General features: G+C 39.8%; 1 protein-coding gene across 2 annotated transcripts; it reads left to right on the top strand.

The window, feature by feature from the left end:
- The first annotated feature begins 3697 nt into the window (after positions 1-3697).
- On the top strand, positions 3698-17561 carry LOC125897885 (mitochondrial fission factor homolog B). Of its 2 annotated transcripts, XM_049591345.1 has the most exons (8): positions 3698-3827; positions 5539-5771; positions 6497-6621; positions 7305-7411; positions 9851-10042; positions 12695-12778; positions 15120-15189; positions 15297-17560. In XM_049591345.1, exons 2-8 carry the CDS (start codon positions 5549-5551, stop codon positions 15426-15428), a joined length of 933 nt encoding a protein of 310 aa, XP_049447302.1. In that variant the 5' UTR covers positions 3698-3827; positions 5539-5548; the 3' UTR covers positions 15429-17560. The 2 variants fall into 2 exon arrangements, with proteins under 2 accessions (XP_049447302.1, XP_049447303.1); XM_049591346.1 differs by lacking the exon at positions 9851-10042 and having other exon boundaries at positions 15297-17561.
- The last annotated feature ends 2013 nt before the right edge of the window (positions 17562-19574 follow it).

Genomic DNA, 19574 nt, shown 5'->3' with positions numbered 1-19574 from the left:
AGAAATAGGCTCTGCCAGAAGAGGGGATTCCTGCAGGGCAAAAGATGCAAGGCAACACAATGAATGTTATATTCTACATATAAACTTTGTACCGAGGGGAATATATTCTGATGTAACCCCTTTGTAAACACCAAAAATTCGATTAGTGACTGTAGTTTACATGTTTGCTAGGTAACTATCAGATTATAGTTACATTTATTTTGTAATTTAATTACATGTAACTAGTTTCTCCCCGACACTGGTTCTATTGCAGTGCATACAGTGACATCCAAAAGATGTTTCTTTAATTTTGGCCACCCTAAAGTTAACATCAGAGCTTTAACACTGGAAAATTTGTACACCTAACTGAAAAAATGTAAGATGGACAGATTTTGGCTGAGGAATATTTCTTACTTACCTTTCAAAAGGGTAAAATATGATTAATGTTCCTGGTAAGATTGGTTTATTATGTGTAGTGTATTTGTATAATTACTGAGAGAGAGAGAGAGAGAGAGAGAGAGAAAGAGAATGAGGATAGGTGCACACTGGAGGCACTCTGTGTCCATGTTTCTTTGGGTGTGTGATGTGTGAGCTGACATGTGCCCTGTAGTCTTCCTTTATATTCTGGACATATCTACTGTTTCTTATTGTATTTCAGGAGAAATCCTCAGTGCTTTTCACAGTCACTTACTGTAGACCTTTAATTTTGTGGTTCCTTCTTCCTGATTGTTACTCTAAGTCTAAAGCCACCAGTTTCTCACCTTTGCTCACAAAGCAAAATGAATCACTATGTGTGTACAGGTTTATGAGAGTTTGTGTGTGTGTGTGCTGCTGTCAGGGAAGCGTCAGGATGTTTAATGTCATTGTTTTCCACTTGTACGTGGTCGAAGCTTTCTCTGATAAACTGATCAAGTACCAGTCCCTGGTTACAAGCATCACTGAGCTAAGATATAAATGTGTTTTGCAGCCTTGGACACGTTCACAAACTGACTGTTGGTGGGTTATGATTGGCTGGCTTACAACAAAGAGCTGGACAGCTGGGGAAGCTCTAATCCATCTCAGCTGTAACGGGTACAGTAGCTGTGTGGTGCAGGCAGCGTTTTCTTTCCTCTTGAGTGTCAGAGAATGTAGAAGACCTCTGTTTATATTTCAGTCCTATAGACAGTTGTAATGAAATTAGTGGATTCAAATAAAGCATTTAGAATGTGTGTGTTAACATGCACATTGTTCAACTGTCTCCATGCTAAAAACACGTCCACCTCCAGATGAAAGTCTTTCTCATTCAGTGATCTCCATTATTATATTCAGTGTTCCTGTGTAATGTATCCATATTGTATTGGTGCATATAAATAAAGGATACCTACAGTTGATGTTTGATATAATATTTTAACAGTGTGGGGATTTTATTTTACATTCTGTTAAAAAAAAGAAAAAAAACCCAATTCACTATAATCAGTTTGTGTTGCAGGTAATGATAAATATAATAATAGTGATAAATGTCCACCACAGACACGACCACAAGGAATAAAGAGCAAACAAGCCTCATCTGTAACTGCATGTCCTCTTCAGGGTCATTGGGTGGCTGCAGCCTATCCCAGCTGACACTGTGTGAGAGGCGGGGTTCACTATGGATAGGTCGCCAGATCATCACAAGGCTGACACAGACAAACATTTATGCTAACAATCACACCTACAGGCTATTTACAGTCAACCACACCTGAGTGTCTTTGGATGGTGAGAGGAAGCTGAAGACCCAGGAGAAAACCCACGCTGACACGAAGAGAACACGCAAACTCCACAAAGAAGGGCCCAAGCCACCAAGCAGCCTCAAACCTGGAACCCTCTTGCTGTGAGGCAACAGTGCTCCCCACTGTACCATCATGCCACTATAATAAATCAGTGATTAAATGATGAATGCTGTGTTGACAATCTGTTTTAAACAGGTGAGTTTTGAGTTACTTGTTGAAGATAGAAATATTGGTGCAGTCATGTCAGTGGTTGGGGAGAAAGTTCAACAGGAAGGAGATAGGTATGGAAAGAGCCCTGCCACCCAAGGTCCAGAGCTGGATCAGGAGCTGGGAAGCAAAGAGTGTGGCTGTGGTTTTTGTTTCTGGACATGTTGCTGCACTATGTAGAGGAATTAGAAAATGTAGAAGATGTTGGAAGGAAACTTGTTGTGAGGAGGATTACAAAGAAGACACAGAACTAGCACAGTTCCTGAAACCATGATGTGAGATCAGCACAGAGTCCAAAGAGAATAAAGGAAGTGAAAGTAAGAAAGATCAGAGCAGAAAAAAAACCCCATATTTAACTTAAACAGATAGATTATCTTCTTTTCACACATATCTAATCTAAGTAGCTATTGAACAATGTTTTTGTTAGGGTAGGTCATCACAAGTGAGAAGCTTAATTTATCAGATTATTTTTTTGTTTTTATAATATTTTTGAGGGCATTTTAGGATTTAATTGACAGGACAGATAAGCGTGAAGGGGGGAGAGAGAGGGACTGTCTCGCAAACTGTCAGAGTCGGTCATCAGTCTGTTTGTTACTGTCCCGTTAAGTGGAAGTCTGATTGTGAAATATCATGAGATGTCACGAGATGTCACTTTTAACTACCTTGGCATGACACCTGTCCGCTTGCCGAGTACTGGACCAATAACAAAAATTATTGTTCACATCAGTCTCTTTGACCAGTTTACATGGGGAAATAGGGTCCACGTTGACAAATAAAAAAAAGTTATCCTTTAATTATGCAATACTGTGTAATAACTGGTGCAATAATTCCTGTGCCACAGTGCTCTGGGCAACAACTGTGCAATATTCTTCAGTATACTAATTTATTCTCACCAACACCTCTTGAATATATATATTTTAACATGTAATGCACACACTGTACATATTTCTTACTTTTATTCTATTGAAATATGTATTGTATTCAATATTGTGGCAAATATACATATTTTTAGATTTCTTAAACTTAACATACCGGTTTATCTAAGTGTCTGAGAATCTGAGTGTCAGTGGAAAATGAGGAGGGAAATACTGATCTGTTTTGATTTTCCTAATGATACAGTCAGCTTATAATGCATCCTATTGTTTAGGTACACAATATTAATCTCAGGAAGTTTTCAACATGCTGTTTTTCAGAGGTACCCTGGGAATTGAGGATATTTTGAGTCATGATGTCAATTACAGTACAAAATATATATGTTGTGTGTTTTAAAGCATCATTTTATTCATTGATATGAGTTAACTATTCATGCAAATAATTAAACTCGTGTTTTTGTTGAAAAAAGGTCTGATAAGTCCATTTACTGTCATTGCCACTTTTTGATATATGAGTGCATTTAGAATTTAATCTTCAATTGCATTATATTTTTTGTTTTTGGAGTATAATTTTGTTCTGGTCCTGAAGAGATGCTGCTGGAAGCCGGCCGGAAATTCTTGGACATTGTGGACATATCTGGAGAAGATCTAGATATAACAGTGAGGGAAGGATTTGTAACAACTCAGACAGTTGGGTCTGGGTGATAGTGTGGACAGTGTTGTTAATGGAATCACTGAATGTTACAGTAGCTCCATAACACTGAGGGGACACTTGAAGTTTGCGCTGTGAAACTGTTACCTTCCAGTAGGTGGCGGTAATGTAACTATATGGATGACAACCGCCATTAAACGCCACAGAAGAAGAAGAAGAGTCGCGAACACTATGCTTTTATTTTGAAGGATCTTGACCTGATTGTGACCGGTGAGACTGGAGGTACAGAAATAACCGGCGAAGAGTAGAGGCATGTTAGCGAAGCATATCCTCCCAGCTACTTTGACACAGTGACCAAGTCTTGTCAAGGTTTGTCACTCCATATCGATTTACTTTACCTCTTACGAAGTTTTAAACATACTTATTCATGACAGCGTTACTTGCCTGTGTTCTGTCGTAACTTGTGAGGTTTGACCTCCTGTTAGCTATCCTCTGCAACAGGTTGCTGGCTAACTAGCGTTAACGTTAGATAAGTTAGCTAAACTAATCAGCTATATTAGGTGATATTAGCTTCAGCTGCGTTTCTACGTGTAAACAGAGCTGTTGCGCGAATTAGAAATGTCGCATTGGGCGGTAACTTACATTCCCAGTGATGAAGAAACGCTGTCAGTGACGTTCTCACGAACTTTTGGCTAAAATAACGTAACGCCAGTAACTTTGTAAAGCCACGGTGATAATGTGTGTTTCTTGAGTAAGAAAAGTTAAAGAGAACATGAACTGTCATATTTGAATGTTTTTTTAAGTGACGTCATTGTGACGCTGCTGTGTATAATGGTATAAAGATGTCTGCTGTGGTTGCATCGCAGTTAGCTGGTGGAATATAAGAATGTTTCCCAGTCATGTTTAGCAAAGTTTCTATGAAACTACTTTAAATTCACCATTGTCATCATCTAATGTACAGTGAAGAAATGTTTTAATATCATTCCGTAACACACATGTGTAGGGGAGACTGGGGTTGGTTGGCACCTAGTTATTCACTGGTCCTTTGGAGGTCACAGAAACATAGATCAAAATGTTTGTTTTCTTCCCCTGCACTGTTGAAACATCTGAAAGTAACTTTTTTGGTGAGGGTGAGATTTCAGTTTTGTAGTAGCAATAGTTTAAAAAAGTGGTTTGTGGACTAAAAATATTACAGAACTGTGACTGTGAGATTTTGAAAATGATCTTAAAGTCTGTGATGAGTGATGGCTAACACTACTTGGCATCACAAAGTGGGTCAAATCTGAGTAGGATTGTAAAAGAAGATTAAAAGATTAAAGATTAAAAACAATGTTAGTTGTTATTATTTTGAATGGTCAATGGCAAAAGTAATTATAGATTTCTATTAAGAAATTGCTTGAAATTGTTTTTTTGAAATGGGCAGATATGATAATTAAATGTTCATGTTTTTTTCAGTAACTGCAGCATTTTAACACTGCACCAACCGACCCCACAACGTGCACCTACCAACCCCCCCAACATCCCAACATGACTTTAATCACAAATCACCTAATTATAGAAAACATTTGTGACCATAAAACAAATGTATCTTTACCTGAGACCTTAAACTTGTATTTGCTGCTGGTTATAATATCCTAAGATAAATTATGACAGAGAAATCCTGCACAGTGAAAAGTGTGCCAACCCACCTGGTCTCCCCTACTACACAAAGAGCTGTTTGTGGGTTTATAGCCAGATTCTAATTATGTAACATTATAGCCTGTCCTTTTCTTCTGTGGTCTCTTTAACAACCTGGATGTGTGTTTAACAGTTGATTGGGCTGTGTTTACAACCAGCCTAATCTTCCTACCTGTCCAATCCAATTTATTTCAGTACAGCAGACAACACACTTAAATTAACATCCGCAGAGTTACTTATGCAAGTGCATTGGGAATCTTTAGTGTCTCAATGTCCCTTAGTCAGTTACTAAAAGCATTTGTTAAAACAACATAAAACCCAAACAAGCAATATGCTTTATAATGCGTGTGAAAGACGCTCAAGATTTCCTGCAAAGTAAATGCAAAATTTTATTTTTGGACAGGTGTTTTCACATGATGATGGCGTTCACTTTGTACCCAAGCGAGATGTCCCAGGTCCCTGGACGGGATCCAGCGCTCATAGAGAGCATCAACAAAAACATGCGTGTCCCAGAACGCCTGAGCGTTACCCCGGGGCAGCAGTGGCAGGAGGAGGGTGGAGAGGAGGCCATGAGGAGGCCAGAGGAGCCTCCACCTGCTTACACCATGCACGTCCCTGATAGGCTGACATACACAGGTAGGTTCTGACTTCTCTCAGTATTTTAAAACTGGTGTGCAGAGCAAGGTTTCCTGTCCCGGTGTCCTGGACAAATAGGAGAAGTTCCAGTCATATACTATCTGTGTTTATTGAGCTTAAACAATGATAAGCGGGCTTTATAAATAATTATGTCATTAATAGTAGTTTTTATTCAAAAGTAGGTTACTTTTGCTTATACATAAAATTCCAAATAAAAGTCCTGTCAATAGACTCACATACATTAAACACTATATTAGAAATTTAACAAATAAATATTACACTAGCCTATGTTCCTTGGGGCAACAGCAACACATAAACACAAAGAATTTCTTTCAGCTTTACATCATGTCCTTACATCAGACGCTCTCTGTCAACACTGAATCTGTTCTATATGCACTTCTGTAACATCAGGTAAACAAAGCATGTGCCTATCAGCTGTGTACTCAAGATCAGACTTAGTGCAGTTACATTTATGGTGCAAAGGAAATGCATCAACTATTCTGCAACCAAACAGGAAGAGGATAGTGCTTTTGCTTTCCTCTGGAGCTATTGTTAGCTACACCCTGTTACCGAAGAGTATCAATGTAAGTTCATTGCAGTTATCTCCAAGTAGCAGAAATGGTGGGCAGTGGAACAACCAAAAAAAGCAACACTTTGCTACCTTAAAAGGTAACGATAAATGTTTCTTTCTTTTTTAAACATTTGTTTTAATGTGTCCCCTACAGAAGCCCCTGATATGAGCCCCAGACCTCTGTTCACTCAGTCCAAACCAACCATCTGTGGCCCTCTGGGTGCTGAACCGTGCTGGGAGAGTCCTTCAGGAGAGGTCTTCTTCAGAGACGTGCTGCAGGTAGCTAGTTTTCACTCAGTCACATTTGAATATGAGTTCCTCTGTAATGATTCCAGGTAAAGTGGCTTCTGCCATGAGTGAGGAAAATGCAAAGATAAATTGTAGGTCTTTATTCCAACAAAATGAATTGCTCTAGTAAAATGTAAATGGCTGCATTTACAGTATATAGTGCTTTCATCCTATGCACTTTACAATTTGCCTTCCATTCACACTATCACACACACTCTCCAATGGCAGCGAGCTATCATGCAAAGTGCTTGCTAACTCTTTGATAAGTGGACGACCTGCTCTTCCTTCTGAGCTACGGCTACCCTGAGACATTGTGCATGGTGTTTAAAAATAAAATGGCTTATTCATTCACAGATTCAAGAGAAAAATATTTAAAACAGAAACAACAAAACAGTTGTCTTTAATTAATTTTCCCTGTACTCTGAGCTTAATGTCTCCATATAATGTGGGTCCCTCTTCTGAGAAACCTTTTGGAAAAGGACTGTTCTTACATGGACAGAATACTGTCTCTCTGCCATTCTCCCACCCACACTTGCTGTGAAACTAGACGCCACATCTTATTTTCTGCTTTATATTATTAATTATAAAGAGCAGGTGTTACTTCTTTTAAATGCTACAGATATATCACAGCTGTTAAGACATTTCCCTGTCTGATGCCCCTTCCTGTATGACAGAGTCCCATACGGAGATCTTACAGTGACCAAAGCTTTGGCAGAACGCCGCCTGGCACACCGACCCAGCTCAAACAGGCACTGGCACTGCCCAGACACCCGTCCAGCTCGTAAGTACTCTAAGCTTACTTATACACTTTGTGTCTGTGGTAGACCATGGTACCAGAGATTTTTTAGTGTAGATAACATTGTTAGTGTTTTAACTATAGAGGAACAGAACCCTATAAATAGTCAGATTCATGGACTGCATAAATGTTAGCTGTGAGTTTAAATTAAGTGAGGCTGCTGGAGTGATACAGTAACCAGAAGACTGAATCAGAATCAAAAAGCCTATTGGCTTTTAACCATTTGTATCATGTCAGTGAATCTCAGCTTTATTGCAGTTTATATGGGACAGACAGGGAAGATGAGAGAGATAACGAGGCTGTATTTCTGGAGGACAAAGATCCAGGTCCAGACATTTAGAGCTGCTTGTTGGAAAACAGTCAAACAGAGAGGTTACAGATGCAGTGGATTTCAGAAAGTTAACAGTGTTCTCATCAGCAGGACAAATGAGGACTGTAGTAGTAGGATTAATAGATTCATTGAGACTGAAACTGACCCACTGGAAGGATAATGGTAACAGATATAAAAGCAAACAAGGAATAAACAACTCGCTGAAAGTTGAGACAAAAAGATGAGTTTGGATTTAAAGGCCTCAACAGTGTCAAACTATCTAATAGGGCGGTTATTTTGGAGGAAAGGGGAACGAAAGGAAAGGGCCCTGCAGCCTGCTGACTACTTTTTAAATCTGGCAACGGACAGGAGCTCTGTGCTCTGATAAGGAAGAGCATGGGATAGAATATTAGGTTTAAGAAGATCAGATCAATTTCGTAAGCTGTCAGAAGAACCTTTAGAGTCTGATCTGAAATGGATAGTGAGCCAATGATGGGGAGAGCTAAAGTTGGTGTAACATGGTTGAATTTTCTAGATTCTAGCTGCAGCATTCTGAACCAGTCAAAGATTTTAAGTGGCAGCATCCAGCATGTGGCATAAAGGTCTCTGCATCAGCCAAGGATGGGAAAGATCTAATTTTAGCTATGTTTGGCAACAACTGAGTAAGGTCAAGTTATATTTTCAGTATTAGTGTGAATTCTATAATAATAATAGTAATAATAATAATAATAATAATAATAATAAGTCACACTTGTGAAGCACTTTTAGGAGTCCTCAAAAACGCTTTACATAGAGTAAGATTAAAAAACACAGTACTTTCCATTGTACAACTCAGTAGTATCTATCAATAGACCGTCTCTGCCTTGTCAAAGCACACACCCTTCAAACTTCACGTCCCCGTTTTATAACACAGGCTTTTTCTTTAAAATGTGAACTGTCAATCTAAATTTGAGATGATGTTAATGACATTCAGGGAATATATTCTCAGACTTGACAAAAACTTCTCCAGAGCCACCAAAGACCTGTTTTCACAGGTTGAGTTGTACCCATTATGACAGAAACTGATATTCATGTGAAAACTAGGTAACACTTTACTTGAAGGTATCTACATAAGGGTGACATGACACTGTCATGAATCTGTCATGAACATTATGTACATGTCATAACGTTTATGACTGCTGTCATTAAGTGTCATTCGGTTTTTGTAATGACAAGTTGATATTAAATTTGTTTGGGATGTTCTGGGATGTCCTTGTAACAACAGCTTGATATGAACATAAAGACATCTTTTGGTAATGTCATCCTGGTTAATGTCAAGTTGTCATAATCAAGACAACCCAAACAATGTCATCTTGTCATGACAAAAAACGAATGACACTCAATGACAGCAGTCATAAACGTTTATGACATGTAAATAATGCTTATGACAAGTTCATGAATGTTGGCGTTGAAAGTTTGGTCAGACTCTTGGGCTTGTTTAGGGCTGCAACCTGTCATTCTTTTCAGTATCAAGACACATTGAGCAACACGGTGAATTTTGTTGAATGGAAAAAAGCTTACAACATGTTTAACTTAGATAACAAAAAGATGTTTGGTATTGTTATGGACTAAACTCCAGTATCCCCAGATATCAAATGTTCAGATGATATCTGTTTATCTGTTGTAGAGGTCAATTCTAAAACTGAAAGGCATCACATAAAGGGGAGAGGTTTGATGTGTGTTCACCTTCAGGTATTTGACTGTGTCTTGGTGATCTGCAGTTTGTTTTAAATGTCAGAACTCATTTTGAAATCTTAAGCAGCTACAGTGGCTGATGAGCAGCAGTTCTTTGTGCTGTATACCATCAGCTTATACCTCCCACATAGTAATTTTTGCCCCTTCTCTCCATGTCCCAAACTGTCAACCCTCCCCTTTCTGTTCTTCTCTCCACCTTTCCTTTTACTTCTCTCTTCCTCTTTTCTGTACTGCTCCTCCACCCGTCTGATCCCTGCTATCCCTCCCTACATTGCTCACTTATTCTCTTCCTTGTCTCTTGTTGTCAACGTCATCCACTGCTCATATTTGCCTGCTTCCCCTCCTCCCCACCTCACTTCACTTCTCCGCACTGGCTTTAGTCGAGGTTCAGGCCATCAACTCCAGCAACGCTCCACTCCTTCTCCTTCCACACAGACCACTGACCCTCAGGCCCAGGCTCTCCCTGACATCCCCCCCAGCCTCTTGTCTCCACACTCCATGCTGCAGACAGCCAAGCAGCTGGGCCTGAAGGCCTCACAGCGCCTACTGCAGACAGTCAGCCAGAAGTACAGGTCTGACTCATATGTCAATGAGCCCCTCACTTTTGCTGTCGAGTGTTTGCACTTTGAGTCCAAAAAGACCAAACTTTTTATTAGATGGCATGATCTAACATCAAAATATGTAACAGGAGGCTAGCAGCTAACTGTGCTAACTCCATTAAAAGCATTAATAACGGCAACAGTATTGACAGAGCTAACACTGTTAACCTGATAGGAAACTGGAGGGTGGGTTAGTGCCACCGCCATCCTGTCAGCAGTTACTGCTGTATCTAATTGCTAGCCAGTTGGATACACACAGGGCCTCACATACACGAACATGCATGTATGGCTGGACCTCAACCACCACATAATGCTGTGAAAGTCACATAAAAACCTTTAAAATAATTAAACAGCATAAACACGACTCTTTGTCGTGTCAGTTAGAGGTGCAAAAAGGCACACGTGAATTATATATTAAAATAATTTAGCCTAACCCAAAAACTCACAGTCATGATGTCCCAGATTTATTGATCTGTGGGACATATTGTCCAACTGTACCGGGTCATTTAACAGGCTGGGATGGCACAAATAAAAGTGTATAGTTTCAACGTTTGTCCTATTCAGAAGGAAACAAAATGTAGACTGATCACAAACTGAAATTAACTTGACGACATGAGTGAAACATTTAACACCAATTCTTGAGAAATGGGACAAATCATGTGCTACCAAACAAATACCTTAAAATTATAACTTATTAACACACTAATTTCATTTCTGGGATGACACATTAGTTTGAAAGGATTTATATATGTGCAGTGAATATGATTTGTAAAATATTTGATCAGCTTTCATTTTTTAACTTCGAAACTCACCCTGTGCCAGAAAATGGCTTCGCCCCAGACAAGAATTCACAACTTAAAACTATTAAAAAATGTGTTAAAAGCCTTCAAAATCTAAAACTAACAGTACATACTGATAACATCAGTAAAGCACTGCTGAGCTCTCTATTTTTTGATTAATTAATTCAGTAATATTGCAATCAGTTATGTTTCATCCATACAGTAATAGTTCAACTCTGTAGCCCTCCTAAATCCAAACTAGAGAAGAATTATGGTTTAAATATAAGTATTTAGAATAGCATTAAGAGAACTCTTTGCAACTTTGAAAAATAAAATGGCTACTCCCTACGACTGCTGTGAAATTAATAAATATTTAACTTTGTATCAACTCCATAAGACATCAGCTCTGTCATATCTTACATCTGACACCCATTACGTTTCATAATCAAGAAAACCTAAATCACTGGTTGGCCTGTTACAAGGTTTATTAGTCAAGACTTTTAAAATATGTTTTCCCAGCCTAATTGACAAGTAAAAACCAAAAACAGTAAGGTTTTGTCCCGATTCTCAAGAATGACTGTTGAGTAGCTCCACATTCCAAGGACAGAAATGTTTTTTCCAAAGAGAAACAATTTTAAAAAGCCATTATTTAATGTTTGCTCTCTCTTTTTTAAGTGAGTCCTCCCCTCCCTCCTGCTTCCATCTTTGTTTGGCTTTAACTTTTTAAGTTGTACATGTGTTCTCTTTCGTGGATTCTTACTAGCTTCCTGTCACTTCTTCAACTCTCAGTTTCATGTTCTTACTCATACATTTCCTTGACTAACATCTCTGAAACACTTTCTCCCTTTGAATTTTGGCAAAGATCCACAAATCTGTAACTGATATTTTCTGCTGCTGTCTCTGTTAACTAACCAGCAAGTGCAAATGGAAAAAAACAACAATCACCTGCTTTGCTGTAACATGCGTTTCATGTGGCTCAGTGGTAGGGCTGAACAATGAATCAAATTCAAATGCAATTTTGAAACTGCAACAGCTGGTGTTAATTAAAATATACAAAATCTAACCAACCAGAGGGTCAGAAACACCCAAATGCCACGTGTGAAAATGGTCAAGGGCTTGGTTGAAGTGCAGTCTACTTGTTTACACATTACTTGTTGTAAGCAGTAGGTGATATGAGGGGGAACACCATCCCCCTGTTAGCAAAATAACCAAAATGCGTCCTCATTAACCTGCCATCCCTCTTGAGTTTTGCTAAGTGATAATGCAGTTGGTTATGCAGGGTACGGAAGCATAGGCTATTAACTACAGGATGATTCCTTGTTGCTAAATTAGTGCTACGAGGCTGCATCTGTTAAAACAGAAATGCTCTGTCAAAATACAATAATTTATCGATGACAGGTCTGGGTTTGGATAGGATGCCGCAGCCAGGGGATTGAGAGCTATGGCAGGTGAACAAATGGGTTGCATTTTTGTCATTTCGCTGTCAACTCTCAAACTGCCTTCTGTATATCGGGCAGAAACTGCTATAGAGTGATGTTTTGCTTTTGTATGGTGAAAAATAGAGAAGGAACCTTTTAAAAAAATCTTAAACTGAATCGTAGTTGCAATATTTGCAACCAACCCTGTCTGCTATACTAACCAGTATCTGCTTCACGGACTGACGCGTCTATACTCACTGCTGGTAGCTTTTACCTCCCGCTCTCATCGTGCGCCTCATGCTTTGCTCTCAGCTAATATCGCCCCTCACTAGCTGCTAAATCTGTGCACGGTCCCAACTGGTTGCATGTCATGTTGTTGGAGACCCACAGCAGACTGCAGTTTCTCTGTCTATCTTATCGAACTAAAGATTTCCCAGCCAAGAGAAGCTGCCACCAGCGAGAGTCGTGACCGAGGTCCCTGCATCAGCACTTGCGGAGCACAGCAGCAAAAGGTGACTGAAAGGAAAACTGTGTGATTATGTGTCAAAACTAACCTCACGTTTATGCCGTAATATACTTAGCGTTTAGCGTTGGGTACAGTATGTGGGATCGTACTGTCATGGAGCCACATGACTGAGTCACTTTGTGAAGAAACTTCTTGTCTGGTGACAACTAGTTGAAACTTTCACCAGTGCATCCACTTGTAACATCTGGATTAAAACTAATTAAGTCAAGTGAAGTAACACCTTGATAGCCAGCAAAGATAAATGATTTATTTAAGGTGACATGCAAAAAGCACTTTTTAATGGTTTTTCAACATAACTATGTCTCCCCGGGGTGTATAAAGACCCTGCTCCTCCTGCCATCAGAAAACATGTATAATAGATTTCCTCGCAATCACAGACATGGCAACAAGACAGAGCAAAGCATGCTGTTTGTTCTGTTGTTGCTGCAAGAACCAACAGAAAAGCTTTCATGTACTCCCATTGTCTGAGAATGTGAAGACTCAGTGGATTCACTTTATTTTTGACTGAAATGTCCCCACAAACTCAACGAGGGTCAGTGCACAGCAAGAAAAACTGAAGCTGTTTGTGACTCAACTTCAAACTTGGAAGCTGTAAGTTTTTCCATTTTTATATTGTTGTACAATTTATTCTGCAGGCCAGCCTGTTGATGTTAGCATTAGCATTTTGTGCTGTTAGCTTTGATTGTAGGCCCACAGATTGGATCCATGTTGCAGTAACAGGTAGTAATACAGAGAGAGAGAGACTGTGGGAACATTAAACCTCATTTGAAGCCAGTTAAATAGCAACAGTATGGATGGATGTAGGTAACTGTTTTTCATGTTGCCTTTTGTGGAACATTTTGTGGGACTAGTTTTAGTAGCTACTATTGTAGCTCTTCAGTTCCAGGGTAATATACGTATAAAAGAATACTGTTAGCAGCTCCAGGTCTCTCCTGTCACAGTCGTGTATTCTCCATGTGTTTCAAACAACTCTGAGTCTCACTTGTGCAGGGAGCTTATACTGAATTGACAAGGATTTGATCACAACACAAATTTCACTCGAAGTCAAATGTTCTGTGTAATTACACTGAACAAAAATATAAATGCAACACTTCTGTTTTTGCTCCCATTTTTCATGAGCTGAACTCAAAGATCTAAAACATTTTCTATATACACAAAAGACCATTTCCCTCAAATATTGTTCACAAATCTGTCTAAATCTGTGTTAGTGAGCACTTCTCCTTTGCCGAGATAATCCATCCCACCTCACAGGTGTGGCATATCATGATGTTGATTAGACAGCATGATTATTGCACAGGTGTGCCTTAGGCTGGCCACTCTGAAATGTTCAGTTTTATCACACAGCACAATGCCACAGATGTCGCAAGTTTTGAGGGAGCATGCATTTGGCATGCTGACTGCAGGAAATGTCCACCAGAGCTGTTGCCCGTGAATTGAATGTTCATTTCTCTACCATAAGCCATCTCCAAAGGCGTTTCAGACAATTTGGCAGTACATCCAACCGGCCTCACAACCGCAGACCACGTGTAACCACACCAGCCCAGGACCTCCACATCCAGCATGTTCACCTCCAAGATCGTCTGAGAGCAGCCACCCGGACAGCTGTTGCAACAATCGGTTTGCATAACCAAAGAATTTCTGCACAAACTGTCAGAAACCGTCTCAGGGAAGCTCATCTGCATGCTCGTCATCCTCATCGGGGCCTCGACCTGACTGCAGTTTGTCGTCGTAACCGACTTGAGTGGGCAAATGCTCACATTCGATGGCGTCTGGCATGTTGGAGAGGTGTTCTCTTCACAGATGAATCCCGGTTTTCACTGTTCAGGGCAGATGGCAGACAGCGTGTGTGGCGTTGTGTGGGTGAGCGGTTTGCTGATGGCGGTGGGGTTATGGTATGGGCAGGTGTATGTTATGGACAACGAACAGAGGTGCATTTTATTGATGGCATTTTGAATGCACAGAGATACGTGACGAGATCCTGAGGTCCATTGTTGTGCCATTCATCCATGACCATCACCTCATGTTGCAGCATGATGCAGCAAAAAGAATGTTAGGATTGGAATTGATAAGAAACACTATTTGGAAGTTACAGGATGATATAAAAACCTCAAAACACGATGGACCCCCCCCCCCCCCTTGAAGTTTCACTCCCTCACATTTTGTGTCAGTGGGCATGCTTAGCTTTTAGTGTAAGTGTGGTTTGTGTGTCTCTGTATATGGTATTGAATAATGGTACTGAAGTTATATCAAAACTTTGGTTATTATGGCGGAGCTTGTATGGTCTCTCTTACTCATCTCTGTCTTTCTTTCATCCTGTCTGTGTCCAGGGCCATGGAGAACTGGAGCCCAGAGGAAGAGGGAGGAGCTGCAGTTGAGTTCATTATCCTCAGGAGACAGGTACACCATGAAAGGCCTGGTTGCCTCCCTCCTCTTTTTTTTCCTGTCTGCCCATCCTTCTGACTGTCTTTCTGTCCTTCTGCCCATCCGTCTCTCTGACTGTGAAGGTGATGAAGATGAGTCGCCGGCTGGCGGCACTTGAGAGGCACAACGCTGACAGGAGGAATACTGAAGTTGTCCTGTTCTCGCTGCTTGTCTCCGCCTGCTTGCTCAACGTCTGGCTCTGGATCCGCAGATAACACTCAACTCACTGTCCTACACACCTGTACACTGGTTTGGCTGAACTTGTGAGGACTTAATTAATAGACTGATTGTCTTTTAATGGAATTCTAGCAGCTGTTCAAGGAATGTTTTAGCAAAGTCAAATCAGACGTTTATGTTAAACTGGTTGACTGTTGCCATCATCATGATATTTGGCCCAAATGACCTCACTTAGTAAACATAATCTCACTGTAGGTGACAAAACTGAGTTCTCACAAGAACAGCCAAACAGGTGTACACACACATATTTACATGTAGCACTTTGTAAATGTGGCCTATGCCTGCCTATCTTTAAGGGTCGCAGGAGGCTGGAGCAATAGGTGGTTATATAGGTTACACTCTGGACAGGTCGACAATCAATCATGGGGCTGACACATAGGAACAGTCAATTCACACACACAGAAAACCTTCTGGCTGTGAGGCGACAGGCTATCCAGTGTACCACTGTGCTGCCCTAATATTGAGATCTTTTCAAATACAGTGTTGTGTGAAGGTAATGCTCCCACAACACAGACACTAACCTCATGTCTGAGTATCACTCCCACTTGATGACAGTCATGTATTCAGACACATTGTAGTGACTGTCAGAGCTAATGACACATTGAAATACACTCCTCACACAGATACACAATCTGAAAGGTAAATATAATCTTGACTACAGTCTGTTGTTTTTGTTATTGTTGTATAAACAGTGTGATGTAGGAGTTTACAGTGTTGATGTTACTGTTGTCCTCAGTAACAGTCCACACTGATTTAATTGTCCAAATCCAAAAGTACATGAATATCAGTGACTATTACAGTACCTGGAGATAATGTTTGGAGACTGGTGTGTTTTTCTGTCTGCAGTGCACGTTTGATTGGTTGAGGTGACGTCTTGTGTGAAGCTTTTGGCCCAAACACTCAAGATACAGTTTTTATGCAGTTAGACATAATGTTTTCAGGTTGTTTGTCCGTCCCATTCTCATGAACAAGATATCTCAGGAACGCCTCCAGGGATATTGTTCATATGTAGCACAAGCGTCCACTTGGACTCAACGATAAACTGATTAGAAATTGGCAAGGAAACTAAAAGAGGGAAGAGTCATTAGGTCACTCTGTAGGACATGAACACAATGGCACATCAGTGTCAATCTCTTCTCCCGAGACAGCAGGTAGTATTGTGCATGTTTTTGATTATCAAAGACTAAGCAACCTTAAAGCTGTCAGTGATATTTAATAATACTCAGTAGGACCAACATTGGTCAGCCTTCTCCATAATGTTTCCTGCTATTGTCAACAGGTGGCATTATTTACCAACAGTTGGTATGAACCTTTATCACATACCTGTAACATTACTTTTTTTTGTCAGTGAACAAAGAAAGCATGTGCACTTTGTTTAGCTAAATTCAGCCAGCAGTCTCTCTTTTTAGACGTCTAACATTCATTTGGAGTTGAAACTTTAATGTTAGTACGAAATAATCCTTGTGCTTTCAGGGAGCTGCGCTGTTTGTGAGTGATAGCAAATATTACAACCTCTCTAACGTCATTGTTGAAACGTGAAACAACAGATATGATGGGTTATAGTGAGACTTGTGTGACACTAATGCAAAATTTGAATGCTGTCACCATGACATAATGACCCTTCCTTCTTTTAAAATGTCTGTGTAATTTGGTGGTCAAAGGTCACTGTGACCTCATTAAACACGTTTTTGGCCATAACTTAAGAATTCATTCACTAATTATGACAAAACTTCACACAAATGTCTAACAAGATAAAATGATGAAGTGATAACATTTTATATCCAAAAGGTCAAAGGTCAACTTCACTGTGACATCATAATGTTCTGCAAAAACACTTTTCTGTCCAATAGTCAGCGCCATACCTCATGTTCTGATTGTATAGATCTGGGAAATACCAAATATATTTTATGAGTCTGGACAGACATGGTTGAAACTGCAACTTGACGGGTTGGTGAAGGCATACTACCGTGAGGTGGTAATTCTAGTTCACTTGGTCTTCAGTTTACGATTATTCATCATGTACATCACTTGCTAAGTTTGTGTAGTTATTTTTCTCAAAGCGGTGCCATTATTGCTGTTTATTTAATAAAAGTAGATTTTATATTTAAATTGAATTCAGTGATTGTGGTGTGGTTTTTTTTATGGTTGCATTAACTTGATGCAGAAACAGTTCAGATTTCAGTGCAGACAGGACATAATGTTTTAAATGGGGTAGTTCTCTTGTGCCAGAGGATTGTTTGTCCTGTTGTGACAGTGTGTTCTCACTGGATGAAGAAAGGAGAGGTCACTAAAATAAAGCAGTGAAGGTTGAAAGGACAGCCTGATAGTTAATGGTGGAACACAGGAAGTCAGAGGTGTGACCCACTTTGGCTGTCATGTTGCCTGTTTGCTCCTTGAGCCTGAGTGCTTGAGACTGAGTACCAGTGAGCCCCTGCTCCAGTTGCCTGAAGCACTGCCATAGAGGCACACAATGACTGATAAAGGCACAAAATATTCTGTGTGTGCTAATACTCATACTGCCATACTATATAGTGTTAGTGTGTCCCAATACATAGCATGTCAAATGCAGCCAAAAATGCCAGGATGTCCTACTACATCTGGTCCGATTGTACAGTATACAAGCCAGCTTGCTTTTCAGGCTGTTCTGACCCACAATCCTTTGCAGCGAAAGCTACACCACATCGACTGTCAGAAGTCCTAATGATGGATGACAGCACTGTAATGTGACTGATGACCATTCAATTAGTAAAAATATGAATATTAATTGTTTAATTGAATAAATGAATCCTAAATATAACCAACAACAAAATGGCATAAGTAATTAGTAATAAAAAACAATGACAGAGAAATGTATAGCCTATGTAACTTTACTAGCAGTATCCTCCTGGGACCCAGAAGAAAAAAAGTTTTGATATCAAGATTTGTTTTATGTAATTTAAGTATTAGACTTGAAAAAAACATTTTGCATCAAAAAAAATTTCAAAAATATTATTTATTTATTTTTTATCACATGTCCTCTGTAGAGGACATTGGGACTTAGTCGGGTCCTAAATTTCCAGAGTTAGTCAATGAGTTTCAATTGAGTTACAATGGGACTATGGGGTATTTTATGCTTTATCTCTAAATATATGAGCTACAAAGGACTTTTACTCCCCTGGAATTATTATGTGGCTGTCTTCAATGCTTAACACTATGATGGATAGCTGTAGCAAGGTAGAGTGTATTCTTAATAGCTATACCAATGGGCCTGACGTTGCAGTCAGGGTGCAGGATTAGTACCCTGTGCCACTGGGTTTAAGGGCCTGGTGGTCCAACTGCACTCACCCCTCACTATCTATGATGTGATGAGGTGTAATGCTTGCTATGCAGACATTTAGCACTCGCCCAGGCAATACGAAGTGATGGGGAGCCCCATAGTTTGACCCATGACGCCTATGTGACAGACCCCAAAGACCAGGTAAACTTTATTGTGTGTGGTGGCCTAGGAAGGGTAAAAAACAGTGGAGTGAAGCTTTATAGATACTATTGTATGTGTGAATACACTCTCAGCAAGAATTGTCATTGTTTAAAGGAAATAAAGCATGAAGTTTCTCAAAATCCTCCTTTTAGGTAGTATCCTGCCATAGATGCATGGGAATGTACGTTCACCTAAAGTGTTCTCACTCCAAGCCAAATTTCTGCTTTCACACTGACTAACCTTTAAAATGTATTAGAAATTATGAGAAAAAAAACCCGTCATTCCCTTTAATGGCCTTCTGCCTTCTGAATCATGGTAATTGGTTAAAAAAACAGGGGGTACTAAGTCCCAATGTCCTCTACAGAGGACATTGAATAAAAGGTGTATTTTGAAAAGGTTAAAATTACTCTGGATTTCTGAAATCTCTCTAAATTAAAGTTAAGACCCTTATATTCAGGAAACTAATTAAATATTAACAAAATAATCATAACTTTTGCCAGAAAATGATCAATTACCACTCTGTCAGCAAAAAAAAAAGAGAACAACATAATGGCAGCCATTTTGAAAAGGGTGTGTGTTTGCCCTGTTAACCCCACCCACATAATGTCTACATCATTAGAAAGCCCTGGATGTCCTCTTCAGAACAGTTTGACCCAAATGGATAGCA

The sequence above is a fragment of the Epinephelus fuscoguttatus genome, linkage group LG12 (assembly GCF_011397635.1).
Source record: "Epinephelus fuscoguttatus linkage group LG12, E.fuscoguttatus.final_Chr_v1".
In the NCBI taxonomy this organism is placed as follows: domain Eukaryota; kingdom Metazoa; phylum Chordata; class Actinopteri; order Perciformes; family Serranidae; genus Epinephelus; species Epinephelus fuscoguttatus.
This window is presented reverse-complemented; position numbering and strand designations above follow the sequence as displayed.

Excerpts from the sequence above, each read along its gene's own strand:
- LOC125897885 (XM_049591345.1), top strand. The coding sequence starts at position 5,549 with ATGATGATGGCGTTCACTTTGTACCCAAGCGAGATGTCCCAGGTCCCT. Across the intron at positions 7,412-9,850 it reads CCCAGACACCCGTCCAGCTC|TCGAGGTTCAGGCCATCAAC; the intron begins GTAAGTACTCTA and ends CACTGGCTTTAG. Across the intron at positions 12,779-15,119 it reads GCGGAGCACAGCAGCAAAAG|GGCCATGGAGAACTGGAGCC; the intron begins GTGACTGAAAGG and ends GTCTGTGTCCAG.